Raw genomic sequence first — 20,589 nt, 5'->3', positions numbered from 1 at the left:
TCCTAACGCAGTGGCTCTTCCTGATTCTCCTAAAATGATATTTATAATGAACAAAGGAAATTAATTGATTTTTTAAAATAATTCATCTGTATTACTGTTGCTTTTGTAAATAACACTTCTACCAGTGACAAAACTGTGAAAAAATTTTGGATCGCCATGTGCTAATCCCTTTTACTAATTTTTTTGTATGCTACATTTAAGGATTAAATACTTTGCTGAGAACAAAAAAGTCACTACCTTTGAGTTTCATAAACCTGAAAAAGGACACTCACACTAAAGTAAAAATATACTCTTAAAAACATTTTCCTTATTTTGCTCCCTACTGTTGCAACATAACTCCTTTATTGATGTGAGCTCTGAACTTCTTTAGAAAGCCAATATTTAGGCAAGATGTCAGTCCTCCACTGCCTCTAAGTTACCAGAAGAAAACAAAGAACCTAAAATTGCTGCAAACCTCTGTTTGCAGGACCTTTTAGAGAAGGAATGAAGATCCTGGTACTACATTTTAAAAACAATTACAAAGTAATTCCAACGTAATAAAAAGAAGAGACTGAAAACACTTTTCCCTACACACAGTAAATGAGATAATATAAATTTAATTTAGGCTAATTTTTTGTTCTGTGTTCTCTCTAGAATCAAGAAGAAAATAGTTTTTTTCTGCTTCTACCATCTTTAGCCACTGAAGTCACAGGTTATTATGTCTGAATAAAGTTTTTTATACTTACTTCTTTTTTGTAAGATCCTATTAAATTAAACTACATTCAGTTACTTGGTAAGGAAACACGAAGCAAGAGAGGATGTATTACCTTAAGAGGCAAGACTTCTCTGTTAACACCATAAAACACCACCATGGCTTGTGTCCAAGAGAGGAGTCCTGCCACGTTGCCACACACCTTTTTACCATGTTGCAGTGTATAGTCTTCCATTTCAAAGTAAGGCTGGACTAATTCTACTGTCTCATCATTGATTGTATCCCTAGCAAAGTTCCTTAGGTTGTTCAAGAATGGGCCACTCATAAGCTTAAAAAACAACAGACAAGTTATTTACACATTTTATGTTCAAAAAGTTATTTACACATTTTACGATCAAAGTCTTGTTCATAGGTGAAGCTGTTAAAAGCATTCCTAAAATTCTTCTGTAAACAGAGGTAATTCATATTGCTAATATTATAAGTGTGCTATTCAGTTGTAACTCCTCCCACACAGTTATTTTGAAGTTTTAATCAATTACATTCAAGGAACTAGAATTCAAAAGTTACTGATGTACTTTTCATCTTCTATATTCTTGTGTTGCACTTTAGAGGCATTTAAGGAACATCATTTAATAAAAAAAAATTCACCACAAGAAAGACTCAGAGATATATTTGTAACTTAACTAAATGAAAAAAAAAAAAATCTAAATTCTGAAAAGTGAAATAATTTGGTTTAACTTTTTCTAACAAATGTTTAGCCTGCTAAAGGCAATTAATGGAATAACTGATTATCTCATTTTATTATATCAGTGGAAAATAAAAACTTTTGATGATTTTTTTAAGTATAAAGGCCTAAATAAAAAGCAAGAGCTCTATTTTGCTACCTGTTAACATAAGGCCATGTGCCAGGAAGGTCAAAGAAACTCTAAAGCTTCAGCTACAAAAGTCTCTAAACAATTCACCTACTATTTTTACCAGCTAGACATAGTTTATAGATAAAGTTTATCTCAAAACAATATGTTAGCCTTTTAATAAAATTCTGTCAGGTTTTGGGTAAACAGCACCATAAGTTCTCTGATAAGCTAATTGCTCTTTCTGAAGTTTAAGGAACACTGTTTGAAAACTTTACTTACTTTTAATGATTCTCCCCATGATGGCTTACAGCAAGGCTTTTCTGGATCCATGGTAACTGGATCCAGTCTCTTTTGAAATAGTAGCAGACAACAGTCCATGATCCTCATAATGAGGTGAGGAGGTTTTGCAAGTTTTCTGACAGTAGCGATATCCTCCGGTCTGATGGTCTGTTTGAAGAAAGAACAGAATCCTGCATCAATACAATTATTCTATTTTTCCCATTCAATATATTGATTTTATGTTAATTAGCAATGCTTTTCTCTGAGATGCATTTGTATTAAGTATATACAAAAAAGTGAAAAACCTGGCCTAATTAATAAGTTTCATTGTTTTGTGAAACTTTAGTAATTTCAATGAATATTAGACAAGAATAACTCCCCAACATTAAAGACATAATTCAAAAATCAAATTTACACACGTCAACATTGACTTGAATTGTCAGTCTAAGTTGTTAAAGAAAACTTTACTGTAAAATTGTATAGGTCTTAATTAAAAGCAGTTAGCTTTATAAAACAGTATTTCAGATTTTTACCAGTCAAGTTTATTCTGAGATGGATTTGGTTATTTTTGTTCAGTTTAAATTGTTATAGGTATGAGATACCACTTTTAACTTCATTTTCTAATAGCATCACTGTCAATGGCACTTTGCTTAGTTCAACAACCGTGACAAAACTAAAAATATTTAAAACTTCAAAATTAACATTTATTTGTGTCTAAAAGTACACACATACCACTACCTGCCTAGAAGAAGTAGTTACAGGTACACTACAGAAACCATTTGCTAAGTTCACATATTTTGTAAGTGAACTTTTACTATTTTTTGAAGTTTCATTTATCTCATTATCTAAATGTTAGTGTAAGAGCAAACAATACTCATATTTTTGCTTTTTCTATGCAAGAACTTCTGTCACATAAATTCTGAAAACTCGAATGGAAGGCCATAATTGAATTCTGATTTCAGAGGTTTTTACTGTTTAATTGTTCAGAGCAGAATAATGAAATTATGTAGCACAGTAATGCCTCCAGATTTCTGAACCCTGATTCTGATTGCCCTGAATCCTGTTTGTTTCTGGTTTCTCTTAAAATTACAAGCATTAAGGTTTTTGGTGAAGGAAGAGATGGATTTTTATTTGTCTTAAAAGACAGGTGTAACTACTTAGGTTTGAATTAAACACATTCTGTTAGCACAAGAAGTATTCCCATGAATTCAGAATAACAGATATTCTAAAAGCATCTGTATCTTTTGAAAAGATATACACCTTCATAATGATCAAAAAAAAGAAAAAAATACTATAAAATAGTCCCTATGTGTTTAAGATAAAATATTTGAGCCTTAAGTATTCACAAGAGACATGGCCAGCAACAGTGAGGAGCTGGTGACAGCAGTCAGTACCAAGAGATAGCTGTGTGTTGATGGCTCTAGCCCCTCACAGGTGATACAAATAATGCGGTACTAGTAAAAATTAAATTTATTCACTTTCAGAGCTTCTTCTGCTTCTTCCAGAGCTGGTTTAGCTGCCTCCAGTTTTTTCTCTGCTTCCTGTTTTTCTAAGTCAATTGCATCCACGATCCTTTGTGCTTTATCTTTCACACCCTGGACTTCAAGTTTTATTTTAGTTGCAGCTTCAGCACTTTCTTTGACTTCTTCTAGTACCTGGAATTGATAATAAACGCACAAAATCTATAAATCAAAATGATGGAAGAAAATATTACTAGACACAAGATAAAATATGCATGTAACAGCTATTTATAAATATGTATTTTGTAAATGTATAAATCTAACCCCAACTACAGCTAATATATATGGTATCGTATAACTATTGAATAAAAATTAAATGTAAGAAGTTCAATTTCATCCCTTTCTGTCACATATTTATCTCTTATGATATTAAAGGCCCCGAAGAACGCAGCAGTCCCTTAGTCATCACCAGCCAAAATTCACTCTCCAGGGCTTATTAAATATGCACCATCAGAGCATTATGGTATCTTTCAGAAAACAGAATGCTTATATTGATCCATTCCCTAGCATACCTTTCCAGAGAGTCATTTCAGAAACCAGATTTCTACCAGATCGCCAATCTCATGAACACACAGATACCTTGTTAATGTAAAAGACAAAATCTGAAACTGGACTGCGATGAATATTTTTCTAAGGAATTTTGAAGTAGAAAAATCCCATTATCATGTTAACTTTTCCTCTGCTAGTAAGTGCACATAAAATCCCAAATTTAATAATGTCAGGAACAAATTAAAAAAATAAGCTAAGGAAAAAAATGAAATCTGATGCTTATCTGAGTGGGTAAGAAATGGGAGAAGAACAAGGAAAGCACTCAACCTCTGTTGCAGTTTAAAAGTACCTCACTTTCAGAAGCAAATGCTAAATCAACATGCTACAGAAAGAGTAAAACCTCATTTTAGATGAAGAAAATTTTTGCAAATTATTATAAAATTCTGTAATAGCATTTTATCTGCTGTATATTCTAGTGTTATTTAACACTCACTTTATCTGCCTTAATAGATGTCACAGCCAGCTCCTTCTCCTTAATAGCCAAGTCCTTAGAGAGTTGTGCAACAGATTCACTGGCTTCCATCAGCTTGGACAGACCTATTAAGTAAAAGATAAAATTCAGAAATATAGAAACTTTTTCTCCTAGTTAGATTACACAATCTATGCCCAGATCTCTCATACCTTGTGTTCGCATTCAATTTTATGTAAAGGAGAGAAAGTGGGTGTAAGCAGTCATACTATCATGATTGTGTCTACTGTTCACTTTTCACGGATATAAGTAATTTTGCAAGGCACAAAATTGTGATAAATAAGATTAATTCTTCAAAAAAAAGGAGCTATGTCAAGTATATGTTGCATCATAAAGTCATGAGACAATCAGAATTTCTGAATGATGTTTCATTTTGTCATTACATTAAGAAATTACCTAAGGATCCAGGACTATCTTCTAATATGGAGTCCCTTCTAGAAAAAATTGGGAAGAAGCAGAGTCAAAAGTGGACCTAAAAATCACAGCAAAGTTATGGCCTCCAGCTCCTGCATATTAAGTTTACCCTCTATTGTCCCTGGTGACAGAGAGGGTGAAAAAGCACCTATGTGCTGAGGGCCAGTCCCATCATAGCTCTTCTGTGTGCTATAGAAACCACTCAGGCCACCCACAGAGGCCACTCAGACTTTCATAGAACCATGGAATCATACAATATGCTGAGATAGAAGGAACCTATCAGGATGATTTAGTCCAACTCCTGGCCCTGCACAGGACACCCCAAGAATCTCACCATGTACCTGGGAGCGTCAAGAAAGAGATGTGCTTGCTCCCTGTATAGTTATATATTTAGTCTTTCCCATGCTCTCATGGGTTCTTCTCTTCTCTTTTGCTCATAGACTTAAGCACAGATATTTTGGCCATTCCTGAGTTCCTCATTGCATGCTAAAGCCTCTCCAGCCTCTTTCTTCCTCATCACTGAATCTTTAAATCCTACAAGTTGTCTGGAAGTGAATCTCCTTATTGCCTTCTGTCCCTAGGCACTTGAGTCAGCACACCTTTGCAGCTACACATTTGATACGTGATATTTCTCTGTGATGGCTCTCCAATTTTCTGCAACCACATTTCAAACAGAAAAGCATTCTCTCCCAGCATAGCCCTTATTCTGACACAGATGCCTCTTGATTGGGTTACTGCCATTCTACAGAACCACAGAATCATCTAGGTTGGAAGAAACCCTCAATCATCTAGTTACATCACCAATCCAGCACCTTCAACTCAGAAGCCAAAAAGGGGAAAATCATACCCTTTGCTCCTTTACTTTTTTCTGCTACAAGCCTAGAGTGTGGAGAAGGAAAGATGGACAGAAAATAGGAATATGCAGATCAAAGAGAATTGAAGAATTCATTTATAAACAAGAAACCTTTATATCTTATTGAGGTCCCCTGCATAATTCCAACAAAAAATATTACAGTAGTACCAACTGTGAAACTGAAACTAATAAGAATATTTTCTAACTGGCATTTGTGTTGCCCACAAGCTGAAACACATGGCTTTCTATGCATCAGTGAAATGAAGATGCTGCAGTAGAAATATCCATTCACGTGTTCACCAGTACACAATCATTTTTTTCAGCAGAACAAGCAAGGAACTTGTAATAACATGTCAGAGGCTGTGAAAATCTACATATGAAATTTTATTGATAGTGCTGAAGCTGCTTATGTTACTACTTCTCAATTATTTTGGAAATAAAAAACTGTAGAAAGAATTAAAAAAAAAAACCAAACTAAACCAACCCCAGTCTCTTGAATCTTCAAGGTTCTCTGTCACCCTCTTTTTTTGAGAGTTTTAAAGTTCTTCTAAAAGTTTCTTACGCCTTCTGATATTTACATGTTTTTACTAAATTTTCTCGCACTGTTCATATAAACAATGATTGTTTTACATTCTTCTTTGTGAGTAGAAAGAATTGATAGACTGATAGTTTGACCAGTGTAGTTGGAGAGGTGGCAGTTTCACCCTCCAATCCACTTTCACTTTTACTATTGCATATATAGTAGTCAGAAAATAAAGTTAACTTTTTTGGGCTCTTTTTCTTTCTTTTTACATCTAGCCTGCTTCTGTGAGTATTTCGTGTCATAGTATGACAGTTCTCAATGTATCTCCATCTCAAAGTAGACTGAGGATAAGTTCAAATTTCAAGAAATGGCAACAGATCCATAGAGCAAAACTTACACAATTTGAAAATACTGAGGATCACTTACTCCTCTACAGTTCACTCTAATTCAGTAAAGAATTTATGAATCAAATAGCTCTGCATTTTTATTCTAGACTTTTATTCATGTAAAAGGGTACCAGTTATTAATTGGTAAAGTGCCACATTCTTTACCTTTGTATGAAAAATCTTATAATTTAGAATTCTGTATTCCAATGAAACAGTATGCAATATCTTCTCTGATAAAGCCCAGGTTTCCTAAGATGCTCAGTTGACTTTATAGATTTACAAAAGCATGCCTAGATGCAAACTGGAGAAAACTGAAAATACTAGAAGACTGGTGTTCTGAAACGATTAAATACTAATGGCAAAAATTAGGCCATTTCAAACAGATATTCAAAATCTGTTTGAAGAATATTTCAATCATACTTTTCTACATTTCAGATCCACAGTTATAAAATGACCCCAAGTAACAACTACTTATTCTACAGCAGAAATACAAAATAAATCATGTGTAAAGTGCACAGATTTCATGGTGAGAATTTCCATAGATAAGTCCAGAAGGAAATGAATAACTGTTTAGAATTATTTCTCTCTACACCAGTAAATAAGATGCTACCTCTGTCCATTTTCAGGTTCTACTTTCTATTACAAATTCTGATTTGCAAATATTAAAGTTTAATACAATGATATATTAAAGTTTTTTACAATGATGAGCTGAGTGGTTAGGCTGGTAGCTTCTTTGAGGTATTTTTACAAGAGAATCATTGTGAGGTTGTGATTGGGGGAGTGTCTGGTAAAGGTCCTCATATGCTACCACTTTTGGACTGTGAACCCCTATAAGTGATCTCTGAAGAAGAAGTGTAATATTAAAAACATAGATCACTTGAGACCATACATGGAATGTATTTGCTTACCAGTTTGCATACGTTCAGCCTGCTCATTAATACTGTCTAACTTCTCCGTGTAAAACTCTTTGTAGCCATTGATGAAAGAGAGGTAGGATTTAGGTGTTACATAAGTTCGTCTTCGATACCTAAACAGAAGTGTATTGGCAACATCAACTTCATACATATTTTTGATATATACAACTATTTTATCACTTCCACAAAAAGAGAAAATTATGTAACTCGAGTCTTTATTAATTTTAAATCAGATTTCTTCATGATGCAAACCCTTATACTTTTAGTTACATTTTTTTAATCCACATAGTATTAAAGACTGTTGAAAAGTGGGAATGAAGATAAAGAATTTGCAACATAATAGGAATTCTTTTTCATGGCCTGAGGATATAATGGTATAGCAGATTTATTTTTTATTACCCTCAAAATGTATCAATTTATTGATACATATAACATGAGGTCCAAAAACACTGTCAGTAGCAACATTTTTGAGATTAATTATTGCATTAGTAGGAAATATTACCTTTGGAAATAATTCTCACAGCTTTCTGAAACTATGTCATGGAAGAGACCCATGGTTTGTACTATTTCTGTTTTAACTGATGGAGCGCAGACCATATTAAATTCTGATAGAAAATAGTTGGACACAGCTACAAGAGCTTCCCTGGGCCATCGACTGAACCAGTCCATGGTGCACCCTGATATCAGACCAGGAAATTTCAAAGAACGTGCACGGAACTTCTCACCAACCTGAAGAGAGAATCACTGTTTGTTAGCAATATGATTCTTAAGCAAAAGTCAATGAAAATATTTAATTAGCAAAAACAACTAAATCGTCTATTTTTTTCTTAATAATTTTCTGCTTAGAATACCCTGAATTTTTTTTTCTCCTCAAATAGAGTTTTGCAAAATTTCTAACATTCAACATTTATGAAATTTGAAGAAAGAAGTTAATTACAAATATATATGATTTTAATATTTTGAAGCATCAAATAATGTATTTTAATTGCCAATAAAATACCGTTTTCCAGTTAACAGCCATAATTTCACAAAAATACATTCACTGATGTGTATTAGGAAAGAATATGTGAGAGGAAAAAACAAAAGTACTTTAACTTGTAAGAAATTATGTAGCTTTTAAGTATTTTGCTGTTAAGTTCCCACAGCTGTACTATTACTTTTACTATCTCAGCAATTACAACTAGACTTGAACTTCCTTAAAAACATAAAACTTGAATAACTATCTTATACCACATAGGCAAGTTTCCTAATGGAAGAAAGGAAAACAGATATGTAGAGAAAACTTACAGGAGAAAAGCAGAGGACAACATGCAAGTTCTTCTTTGCTCGACTTAAGAAGTACTCGTAAAGATTGTCAAAAGTAGGAGGATGCCGAGGCAGCTCTTTTTTCATCACCGGTACTAATGATTGGGTGATTTCATCCAATTCATCCCGAGCAAATAAATTAGAAATCTTTTTACAAAGTAAGAAATTGATAATTAATTGCATGGATATCATTATTATAGAATTTATAAATATTAGCCTGTTTACATCTGTATCTCTCTCTCTGCATATACACAGTTTAGACTGAAAAACCACAGGTTTAGACTTATGAAACTCCATTGAAATCTAAGAAGTGCAACTCCAGAAGAACATAGAATTTGAACTGGCAACTGAATCATTCTTTAATAAAAGGCTACTGAAATACTAACCACAGCTACTTTTATATTCTCCTGGCTTACACTGAAATAAAGAAACTACATATCCAGAGCACTCCTTACTTTAAACGTTGAAATATTGTAATCATTATTGATTCTACAATGTATTACCAAGTCAAATGAAGTAGTGAGAACAAATTCTACAGTACCCTGCCTCTAGAGCACATTGCCTGTCAGGCTGAGACCCTTACCTCTCCTGAAGACAGCAGATTATTTACGTATTCCAAAAATGATTCCTCTTTTATCTCATTATCAGTGAAAATGAAGGTGATACCTTGTCCTTCCTGTCCAGCTGTTCTGTACAATACTTTTAAATCTTCTGCCAGGTTGGTTACATTATAGGATCTAGGAGAGATAATGAACATTACCTGTTAATTCAAAACAACAAAGAATACTGATCTTTTTGGATTATAGTATTTTATAAATGACATTGCAAACAGACTTTGTAAGCATACATATTTTGGTGCAGGAATAGCTAACACATGGTCTACCTTTTTCAAATCAAAATAAATCCAGTGTTGTATACAAACCATATATAAGTGCTTTGTTTTCAGTATGTTTTGAATGTTGACAAAATGAAAATTGTAAAAAAGCAAAAAAGGAGAAAAATCTGTGGCCAAGTAAAGACAAAGAAATGCCATAAATATGATTTATGTATTTCTTGCATTTCTTACCTGGTTAAAGTGATCTGAAATATTTTATAGCCAGCAATGAAGGAGGCTAACTTTGAAAGACTTTGTTTACCGGATCCACCAACTCCAACAAGTAAAGCATTTCCATAGGCTGTCCGAATAATTCGGGAAACCTACAAAGATCAGTAATAAATTTGAACATTAGTTAGCAAAATTGAAAAATCTATCATGCTTTATACTTAATTTACTATAATACAATGTAAAAATTATTTAAAGGATACTTGCAGAATTTTTTTTTTCAAAAGAACACTTGTAAATTCTTTAGGAATTTTGTGTGGCTAATGAAGAAGCTGCATATAAAAATATGGGATGGTTATAATCATAAATACATGAAAGGGGACGTTTTGAGGGCACAGTTTATTTTGAAGACATCATCCTGAATATGTTTAAAAATATCAATAAAAAGCTTTATCTAGAAGAACAATGATACTACTTTCCTAATTTTAGTCGTCTGAAAGACTTAACATGAATAAACTATGCTTCAATGTTACCTTCTAGTCTATCTACTTTCAACACTTTTTCTGTGATAGTTTTCTTACGAAGTCCCCAGATACAAAAGTTGAATTAAAAATTTACTATTCTATTGTTTTTTGACACATATTCTTTAGGTTTATGATACTTTAGGGCACTATTAAGATTCTACATTATATTTTGGTTCACCTGTAAATTATGCACAAAATCCAGAAGATTGGCATCTACATCAAGTCTTTGAAATATTTTCATTTTTATATTTTATAAAATTTTAGCTTACTGCACACTTCCCTCTGAGGCATTCCAGATAAATATATTAAAGAAGTCTAAATATGAAATTACGTAGCTGACTAGATTTATTGTCACCTTAGGCAGAAAGGAGCTCTGCTGTCACTAATCGCATATTGAGGATACTCTGGCTAAAACTTGCCAATAAAAATGGAATGTCAGAGCTTTCAAGGTCTTCTGAAATGCACCTAGCATCATGTGAACCATATTTTAAAAGAAATTTATTCACTCCTGTTTAAAGGCAAAGTAAACAAACATTTACTTCATTTGAGGTGAACTAGAGACAAATAAAACCCCTTCTTTTGTTTTTGTTTCACTGCAACTTCTGTGTGTCTTTCAGATCATCAGTCCAAGCAATTCTTAAAGCTGAGACACTTATCTCATACTTCGCCTTTATTTAATTCCCATGAATCCGTTTTTGATTTCAGATGAATTCTTTTCTTATACATTCCTTTCTCATTAGGAGAACAAATAATTCTTAGTTGAGACCTACACACTACCCTAATTTCTACCCTACACACTGATTCTATTGCTGCCCTAATTTATATTTCCTTTCTGTCATCAGTCAGATTCTGCCTCAGGTTGTTTTTGTTCCCTGTCAGGTACAGATACATTTGAAGTGTCCTCTGAATTCTAAATGATTTAAAATAATTTTATATAAACAATATAAATGTCTTTATTTATGATCTCACATTTTCTATTGAGGAAAATCTTAATCTCTCTGAATACATAGGTTTTTAAACAGATACTTAAATAAGGAATTTATTATAAAACATGCAAACAGGTAAAATGACTGTAGGTCTTTCCTAGTTCTCAAAAATGACTATGCAAAGATGGCAAAGCAGTTTGGGGGTAAGAATAGCTTTTCACAATGTGCCCTCTTAAGAATAACTTGTCCAAATAAAGAACACTGTTACAACAGTTAAACAAATAAAAAAGTAGCAATACCAAACCTTAATAAGATGTGTCATTGCATCCTTGAAAAACACCAAATCAAGAAATGACCCTCTAATATTTTCATTGTATTGTGACTGATATACCCGCAATTTGTTACAAAGGAATTCATAGCTTGGAATCTGGGAAAAAAAAAAAAAAAAAAAATCTGTAATACTAGTAGGGCACTTCACAATTTTAAAACTCTCCTGATATTTTTACACAAACTGCAGTTTTATGTCTTGGCCACGTGTAATGATATTATCTTGCTAATTCACCATAATTATTGCAGTTGTGTTTATGCTGAAATTTTTTGCTAATGGTGGAAGAAAGAAAAAGAAGCAACAAGAACAGGAAAAAATTGACTGCATTTATATGTCATTGTTAAATAAAACATCACTAAAATGATTTATTGCATGCTAACTAGGAAAATCTGGATATATTTTCACAAAAAATTTCATAGTTATTCAACAAAACGTTCTGTATTGTATGAGTTGAGCAATATAACACAATAATTAAAGGAAAACTTTGGTGCCTAGTATTTGATGAGTAAAATTAAATACCTCCTCATAAACTTTTGGTGCTTGAAGCTCAGCATCTTCTGCTTCTTCACCAGTTGGTTCAGGTTCATCCCGTAAAAAATCTACAAAATACGGTTCAGCTTGGAGAACTTCACTTAAATCTGCCTCCACATATTCCTCAATTGTTTTATCAAGAGTTTTTTCAAACCAGGCTGTATCTTCAGGTGTATTAAACCTAAAAGACATAAATTAGTACAAACTTAAAAAAAATATTTCTAGTTATATATAGAGAAAACAGGCAACTAAATAAAGAAAAAAAAAAAAACCTAAGACCAACCAAAAAAACCCAACTTGTAACATTTTAAAGAAAAATACAAATTAGACAATACATACTACACAGTAGTCACAGAAACAGATTAGGTAACATTCACAAAAATCAAGAGCTTCCATACAGTGACATGAAATATAAAACAAAATCATTTGATTTTCCAACTTCCACCAAGAATGAGACAATGACAGACTATGTAATTTTTCAGATAAAAAAGGATGAAAAAGCGTGAATGCTTTCCCAAATAACCATAGCTAAGTGAGCCTTTCATCTTTCAACCATCAGTAGAACAGCATAATTTCTGGTATCATAGCACTGCCAATGGAACTGCAATTAGGCAAGGAATAATGAAAGGAAGGTAGTATATACCACTACACATCTTACATAAAAACTCATGATTAACAGAGAAATACACATCGGGTTGAGGGGACTAATTAAATTCTGGAAACATATACTAGTGATGACATTTCATTGTGTAAACAGCTTTATCTGCTTCCCTAAGAGACAATCTGATTTTAATACAGATCAGACCTTTGACTACTCTGCCTATGATTACCAGTGAAGCAATGAAGAACTTAGGAGTAACTGGCAAACATAAAAGACAAGATCCACCTCATCCACAGAAAAAGTTCATTTCAACTGTGAATGTTTCCATATATTTACTTCTTTTTATTTTCAGTGATACAACTGAGAGGAAAGTAGAACAAATGTGAAGAAGCCCAGTGCTGTGAGTTTTCAAATAAGACAAGCTAAATTTAAGAACTGTTATAGAGACAGCCTAGATATTCATTACACCACTATTGTTAGAGGTCTTTTGTAATGGCATTATAATATTAACCACTAGGAAATTTAAAAACAGCATTGAAACAGGGAATGCATGACTACACTCTCTCTCTCCCTCTTTCTAATATATCTGTACACATACATGTCTTGCATGCATCTTTAAATGTACCACAACAAATTAAAAACATATATTGCTCCCAAATTTAAAGCAGAAAATAATACACTGTATGATTCTGTATGATACTTTCGCCTTAGTAGGGCAGAACCTAGCTTTAAATAAAATTAAATATTTTCCCCCATCTCATATCAACAGCACTCTGTTGCACATAAAAATGTATAGATATAAATTTTAGAAAATATATTTTGTATAATATTTGATAGTTCAGAGAGTGAGAAATATCAGACAGAAATATCAGCACTGCTAATATTTTGCGGTGGATAGACTTTCTCTGATCATGGAGAAATAATTATAACTACTCACAGTAGTAGTGGGTATATGTCAGGCTTTTAGTAACAGCCTTAGTGCTACATCTAGAATTTCACAAGAAATTGAATCACAATGAACAGAAAAATAACACTGGTCTCCAAGACATACAGGTCATAGTTATATCTGTTTTATGAATATTTTGAAAGAGATTTATTGGAAATGGGCCAATTTTTAGCCATAAGCATGCATTCCTGTTTTTTTCTATGAGGACTAAAGCAATTTTAATTTGCCCTATGTGTATAAATTTAGGACACCATAAAGTTCTCTTTTCTACAGTGGAATCGGCTGAGTGCAGTCAAGTGGAAAAAGAAAGTAGGTTAAAATATGTAATACATACATATTTGGATTACTCTATCAGTATATACCATTATATTTGTTGGAATAATACACCAAAGCAGACTGTATGTAAAATAAGATAAAATTTTTCACATTGGCCTAATAAGATTTGTAATATTTAAAAGTTTTAAAGATGTATGAGCATAAATGAAGCAAATGGCCAAACCTACTAAATATAAAATGCTATAATTATTATACCTGTCAGCAATTACTCTGGTACATTCATGTTTAAAAAGTTTTAGGATAACAGTGCTGGTTTTGCATTCTTCTGCCTTTATAGTTAACATGCCTTGCCAAATTCTAGAAAGGTCTCGAAGGTTGAAGATATAGTGAAATTTAGATGGTGTAGGTAACATCTTTGCCTAAAGAAAAAGATTGATAATATTCAAAATCAGTAACACCTAGAAAGAGTCAATAATAATAAAATGTGTAACTTTATCATTAATAACACATATAAAACATACAAATAACAAAAATACTAATTTTCACACATATTAATGTGGGAAGACTCTTTATAAGAAGTCACCAAAAGTATCAAATTGTTTGAAAGCAGGATCTATCACTAAATGTAGAACACCAAGACTTACAACAATGTAATTTTTTTCACCTGTTGCTCTGGCTTTATAAATTAAAAATTATAATTTGTACAGAATTTGACTCCCTGCCCCTTAGCTATGGAGATCAAAGCTTTGGGTAACATGAATTAACTTATAGGAATGAATGATAACTGATACTTCCATTAATCTGTCTTCTATACTGAAATCTGATATTTTCCGGATTTCATCTTGAAAACATTGTAGCCCATCCTCTGTTTTTTAAATATTTTTAAACTTTTATTTTCCTTCTTTTTCAGGGGGTGGGATGGGGTTTTTTTTGTTGTTGTTTGGATTTTTCTTATAGAGATGCTCTTCGGGAATAGTTGCCTAAAGTAAACAAATAGTTACTCTATTTAAAGATAAAACTTTCCTTGAATTTATACCTTTGTCCGCTGCCACAATATTCGTCCTGTTGAGACCAATTTTCCCACCATATCACATACTTCAGGATTGAATTCTCTACAGGGATGAAAGTATCCATTGGCAATTATACCTGAAAATACAAGATGCAATAAACAATCTCAGCTTGTAGGACATAATAGTAATGAAAAAGACAAATAGGTGCTTATTTAAAACATTACTTTGTAAAACATAATTTAAAATTACAGATAAAATTATTTTTCTCTGTTGCCTACAGCTTTTCTGAATTAGTATGGAAACATTGGGCAGTAAGTGCTGTGTTTCTGCCATACCCTGTATTGACAGAGTTACCAGAATTGAGAAATTTAGCAACATAAATTAGCAACATTACAGAAAGTTCAGAGGTGGAATGTTAACCTACACAGAAATAGCAGAGCTCATAGTCTTTTAGGAAATGTCATTATTTTCTTAATATTTGTTTGTCCAAAATTAGAAAGACAAGCATTTTGAGGATTTCATTTCTCTTCCACAGCACTATTTTTGCTGTACCACAGCTTCAGTTGTTTTAGAGGAAGAGCTCTGAATTTGCATGATGAAAGTGAGAAAGAAACAATACTTTTATAAATTTTAGGTCGATTGCAAAGGGAAACAAACTTTACTAAAACAAGAGAATAAAGTACCAAAAATTTTGTCAATGGATGTGTTGGATGGCAGTGTACAATTGAATACAGAAAACTGTCTTTTCAAACGCTGGGGAATATCGTTACGGCCTCCTCCAGGATGTATCATTGCTGCTATTACTTGTACATCTACAATTGTAAGGAAGTCTCCAGGTTTATCCAAGCTGTACATTCCTCTCATTTCCATCATCTGACGGACAATTTCATTTGTTATCTGTAAATTTAAGTAAGTTGTACAAATTATAAATTTATGCATGAAATGAAGAAAATACACCATGATAATTTAACTTATTTTTGCAATTCTACTATGGAATCATAGAGAAATATTGTTACCTTAATCTAAAAACAGATTAAACTACCTTACTTAGTCATACAGAAGATCTTGGTTTATGTAATTTTAAATGCCAGGAACATTTTTTCAGAGCTCCATTGCCATATAATATCAATAAACTGTGTTTGTATTCTTTTGAAGTAAACAAAATTTAAAAAACTAACAAAATTAACAAACTTAACTGGGGGGGAAAAATTTTTGTTCCTTATTTTGTTGCTGGAAATTCAGCTACAGATGTTCCAGCTATGCTTTTCAGCTCACTCTTGGGCCTACTTTGAAGCAAAACAACTGATTCTTCCATGCTTCCTATTGAAAGGTTATTCACACTTCATTGCACTCTACAGCTCCAGAGTTTGCCCAATAGCAAGTGCTCCAAAGATATTCAGCAAGCCTCATGTATGTGCTCACACACCCCACCAAAATCAACATATTTTGTCACCAATCACAAACCATTATCCCATCAAAAATATTTCAGCCATGTCTTGGGGTCATAATGCAAGACCTAGTGGAGGCCTTGAATTTTTCATATCCTTTATTCCTCTCTCCAAGATACTGGCCTTTCTCTTGGCAGAAATTTATTTATTGGTGCTCTCAGATTAATGTCAATCTTGAAATTGTTAATATGCTACTTTAGTATGGTGCTGATTTTAGTACGATGCTGATTTTTGTTTAATCTTAAAAAATAAGGAGTTGGAAATTATATAAAATATGGCATAATTTATATTACATCTCATCAGTAAATCTGATTTGCTCTCTTTTTTTTGTGTGCAAAAGCGTACCAAATTTATAAAGCATTCCAATAAGTAATTGGAATTAAAAATTCCAATTGTTCATTTTAATGAACAGTTCATTAAAATATTTAAGAAGTCTGCTGATTCCCATGTGTATATATATAAAAAGCACAACAATTTGAGAATAAGTAGTAAATATTTTTAAAGTTTACCTGATCTCCCCATTCATTGATAAATGGCATATTGATATCATCAATAAAAATAGTCATCTTTCTGCCCCCAGGAGGTCCATAAGTACTTCCAACACGTTTGTCCACATAACTCTCTATTGTCCTCTAAAAAGGTAAAGAAAGTTCTCATTTTGTATCTAAAGCAACAATATTTAAAAGAAATTGTTGAAAAACCTGCTACAGCACTCAGACAATGATTCCCTCCTTTTATTAGCAGTTTCATCTTCAATTCTAGTATTAAGGAACCCAGTTTCTAAGGAATCCAATTCCTGTCCTGCAGTCCACCTCTGGCTATCAGAGGTTTTTAAAAAGTTTCCAAACTTAAAAGTTATTATTTCATTATCATTATTATCATTCCCCTAACTAATATCACTTGTTTAATATTTGCAATACAACTGAAGAGCACACAGAGGCAATTTAGATTCCTTTAATTATGATTTCCCAGGTGTCTTGTGAGATATATAATGCAAAACTTTAATTTGGTGGCAAGAAAGAAGATGCAATAGACAAGTAAAAATTATATATAACTTAAATATTTCTTCAAAGTTCTACAGCTCTATAGTCTTTCTAAAGATACACGAACAATGACAGAAAAAAAGACCTTACAAGATGATACCAGACGTTTTCTTAGACAAGTAATGTTATCTTCATAAAAGCACAAATGTCACCCTATATGAGTAATGTAGGATGTGCTGTCATAAAGATAAAAGTATTTAAAGCATTTTTGAAGCAGAAAATAGACACATTGTATGTCCAATGGTTTTGCCCCATTTTTACAACAGGATACTGATGAGTATTTTAAGATACAGACATACAGAGAATATGTGATTAAGGTGAAAAAGAGAAACTGATAAGTGATTGATTACATAAGTAATTAAAAACTTTGTAGCAAGTCTAATGCATCCAAAATCACGCAACCTTTCAAATAGCCTCAGAATAGTGGCTCAAAAGTCAAGAAAGAAAAAACTTTTGAGTGCAACTCTTTCAAGTGATTAGAAGCATTTCACCTGTTTTTCTGCTACATCTCTCCATTGGAAACCAGCAGAGTGAACCATTTCTTGAGCTAATTTGGTGCTAAGGGAATCCTTCCTCTGGTACAGAGGATGTGTGAAAGGACACACCAAGGTCCTCTCACACATCCTCTTTACCAGAGACAAGCAAGTCTGGGATTTCTTTCCAGGAATATTCCAAGGACCCGTAATATGCTTAGTGAAGGACACTGGAACAGAGATACAGACTGTTCAATAAGCCTTGCATGCATGAAAGGATGTCTGCCTTATTCTGTCACATTTTGATACAAACTGTGACCACAGATCTTACACATAAGAATACCTGCTGGGAAAAACTCAGCAGCCATTCTGTGAGTCTGGAATTTTTTTAAAAGTAGGTGTATAATTCATTATTTTTCACCATTTTCTTAATAACATTTACATTAACTTCTTAAAAAAGATGCCTAATTTTGGAATGGAGCTTGTAAAACCTATTCCACAAATAGATTTTTCAATCACTAAATTTTCCAAAATTAATTCTTTTTCCTACCAGAGCCTCATCACTATGAATTCATTGCTCTGAATTAGTAAAGAAGCCAATTTAACTTACAGAATTATATCCTTGCAAATTAGTAGTATCAAATAATATATAAAATAAAATAAATAAAATAAAAATAAAATAAAATAAAATTATGTTATAAAATATCCTTTCAATCACTTGAAAAAACTATGTACAGCATTTTTTCTGTTTATATAGTTTTTTACCAGTTACATTGGGTAAGAGAAATTTCTACAAAGTTGTCATGCTAGAGGTCTTTAAAGATAGAATTTCTGATCAGTTACTCCTGGGCTGAGGAAAAATAAAATTATCTAAATGTTGAAATCATTTCTTTATTTAACAAAAATAAAACTAACACTATATACTAAAGAATCAGAAAAAACCCAAAGTATAACAAAAAATCTAAGAAGAAAATCAAAGGTCTTTAACAAAAAAAAAATCATTCTTAGAATTCCTAATGAAAAACCACACAGCAATCATGAATATATGTATCTCTATGTGAGTGGGTATATTTTACTCTGATCTGCAAAAATTATTTTTAATAGAATTTTCTATTAAATGTTGACTTACACAAAAAAGATCCTTTAGAATTTAATTCTGAATCACTTATCATCAGAATTAATTACCCTTTATACACTTAGAAAGGAAATGATATACAAGATGGTTTAAAATCTAGATTTTTACCTGAAACATAAATGGTTCTGTGGCAGATGAAAAGTTTAAACTTTTTGACAAATGCTCTTCTGGATCATATCTCTTCATATATCCCTTAATCATGACTGTCTTCGCAGTCCCTTGTTCTCCTATGAGCAAAACAGCCTGTAACAGATATTTAAACCACATAAGTAATATCAAAACTTATATTTATATACGCGTAACAGACCTATTTTTCAGGAAAGAATAGTTTCTGTGTCTATTTTTAAATGCCACATTTTTTGACAGGCTTTTCTTGTCTCCAGATGCACTGAGACCATATGTGTTTTTTATCCCACATAGATTCTCCAAGAAATTTCTTTGCAGAGTTAAAAGAGAAAAGAAGAAACAAGAATGTGCTAGAGGATTTTCTTCCAATTGCCAAACTTCTTCCAGTTTCTGACACATCTGCTGCAACAGTCCCTTTTAGTGACGACCCTAAGAAGGCTTCCTGTAAATTTATTCCTTTATATTTTAAAGTATGATTCTTGCACAAAAATAATTACAGAGGATCCATGTTAAGAAAATAAAAATAAAGCAATATAATGATGCAGCTGGGAAGCAATGACTAGAAGATGAAGAAAAACTGTAATATCCAGTTACTTTTGAAATAGTTTTCTATTTATTTTTATGGTAGGCATATACTAAAATATGTAATCCTGTACTTACTTTTTTTTGTTTTGCAATTGTGTCTATCAAAAATTGAGTTCTGGTATTATCAACATTTGGAACCAGAATAGATGCATAGTCTGGGACATGATCTGTTGGATAAACAAATTCCTGAACTCTTTTACTCCAGTGCTCCCAGGCACCTAAAATGAACCACCCCCGCCCCCAAAAAGAAAAAAGAAGGAAAATTTAATAATATTCTGATCATGTTCAGTATGTTTAATATTTCATTAATACAATAATTAAAAAATAGATATTATGGGTAGAATACTACAAAGTGTAAAAAGGAATAAATTTTATCAAATCTTTCTAAAATGCATCTAAGAAAGGACATTCTTAGTCATGACTTCTAATTAGTCTACAATCCTACTAAATGTATTATTAAATTTATATATACTTGTCTAAATAAAAAACCTAAAGAATGTTTACCTAGAAACTAATTCTCACACTCCTGATGAAAAATTACAAAACATGAAAATATGGATTGCATATGTGAACACTAAATTAATGTTGTTGGCAAAAAAAAGAATAATCTGGATATGAGAGAAATTTATTTCTTCAGAAGAGAATGTATTCTGTCAAGACAGTAAGTTCTTTGTGACAATGGTTCTGTGTGATAGATAAATTTGAAAAACTGTTCTAGAAAATAGTACGCTATTCAAAATATCAAGAATCAAAATATCTCACTATTCTTATAATTCTATAACCTTTCAGATTTATGACTGTTTATTAGATGTGAGTAATAATTACTAAGCAAAATTAA

At 32.3% G+C, this 20,589-nt stretch overlaps 1 protein-coding gene across 1 annotated transcript in view; it reads right to left on the bottom strand.

Annotated features, from left to right (window-relative positions):
* DNAH8 (dynein axonemal heavy chain 8) overlaps window positions 1–20,589 on the bottom strand; it is a 118,834-nt gene that overhangs the window by 31,814 nt on the left and 66,431 nt on the right. Inside the window, exons 54-70 of the mRNA XM_072927301.1 lie at window positions 19,827–19,969; window positions 19,149–19,283; window positions 16,899–17,021; window positions 15,625–15,838; window positions 14,968–15,077; window positions 14,187–14,350; window positions 12,097–12,289; window positions 11,554–11,676; window positions 9,824–9,954; window positions 9,341–9,494; window positions 8,740–8,904; window positions 7,955–8,181; window positions 7,447–7,565; window positions 4,327–4,430; window positions 3,303–3,479; window positions 1,825–1,992; window positions 807–1,019 (exon numbers count right to left, since the gene is read on the bottom strand). Of these exons, the coding sequence (XP_072783402.1) occupies window positions 807–1,019; window positions 1,825–1,992; window positions 3,303–3,479; window positions 4,327–4,430; window positions 7,447–7,565; window positions 7,955–8,181; window positions 8,740–8,904; window positions 9,341–9,494; window positions 9,824–9,954; window positions 11,554–11,676; window positions 12,097–12,289; window positions 14,187–14,350; window positions 14,968–15,077; window positions 15,625–15,838; window positions 16,899–17,021; window positions 19,149–19,283; window positions 19,827–19,969 (2,663 nt within the window). The remainder of the gene's footprint in view (window positions 1–806; window positions 1,020–1,824; window positions 1,993–3,302; window positions 3,480–4,326; window positions 4,431–7,446; window positions 7,566–7,954; window positions 8,182–8,739; window positions 8,905–9,340; window positions 9,495–9,823; window positions 9,955–11,553; window positions 11,677–12,096; window positions 12,290–14,186; window positions 14,351–14,967; window positions 15,078–15,624; window positions 15,839–16,898; window positions 17,022–19,148; window positions 19,284–19,826; window positions 19,970–20,589) is intronic.

This window comes from Taeniopygia guttata, chromosome 3 (assembly GCF_048771995.1).
Source record: "Taeniopygia guttata chromosome 3, bTaeGut7.mat, whole genome shotgun sequence".
NCBI classification, from domain to species: Eukaryota; Metazoa; Chordata; class Aves; order Passeriformes; family Estrildidae; genus Taeniopygia; species Taeniopygia guttata.
This window is presented reverse-complemented; position numbering and strand designations above follow the sequence as displayed.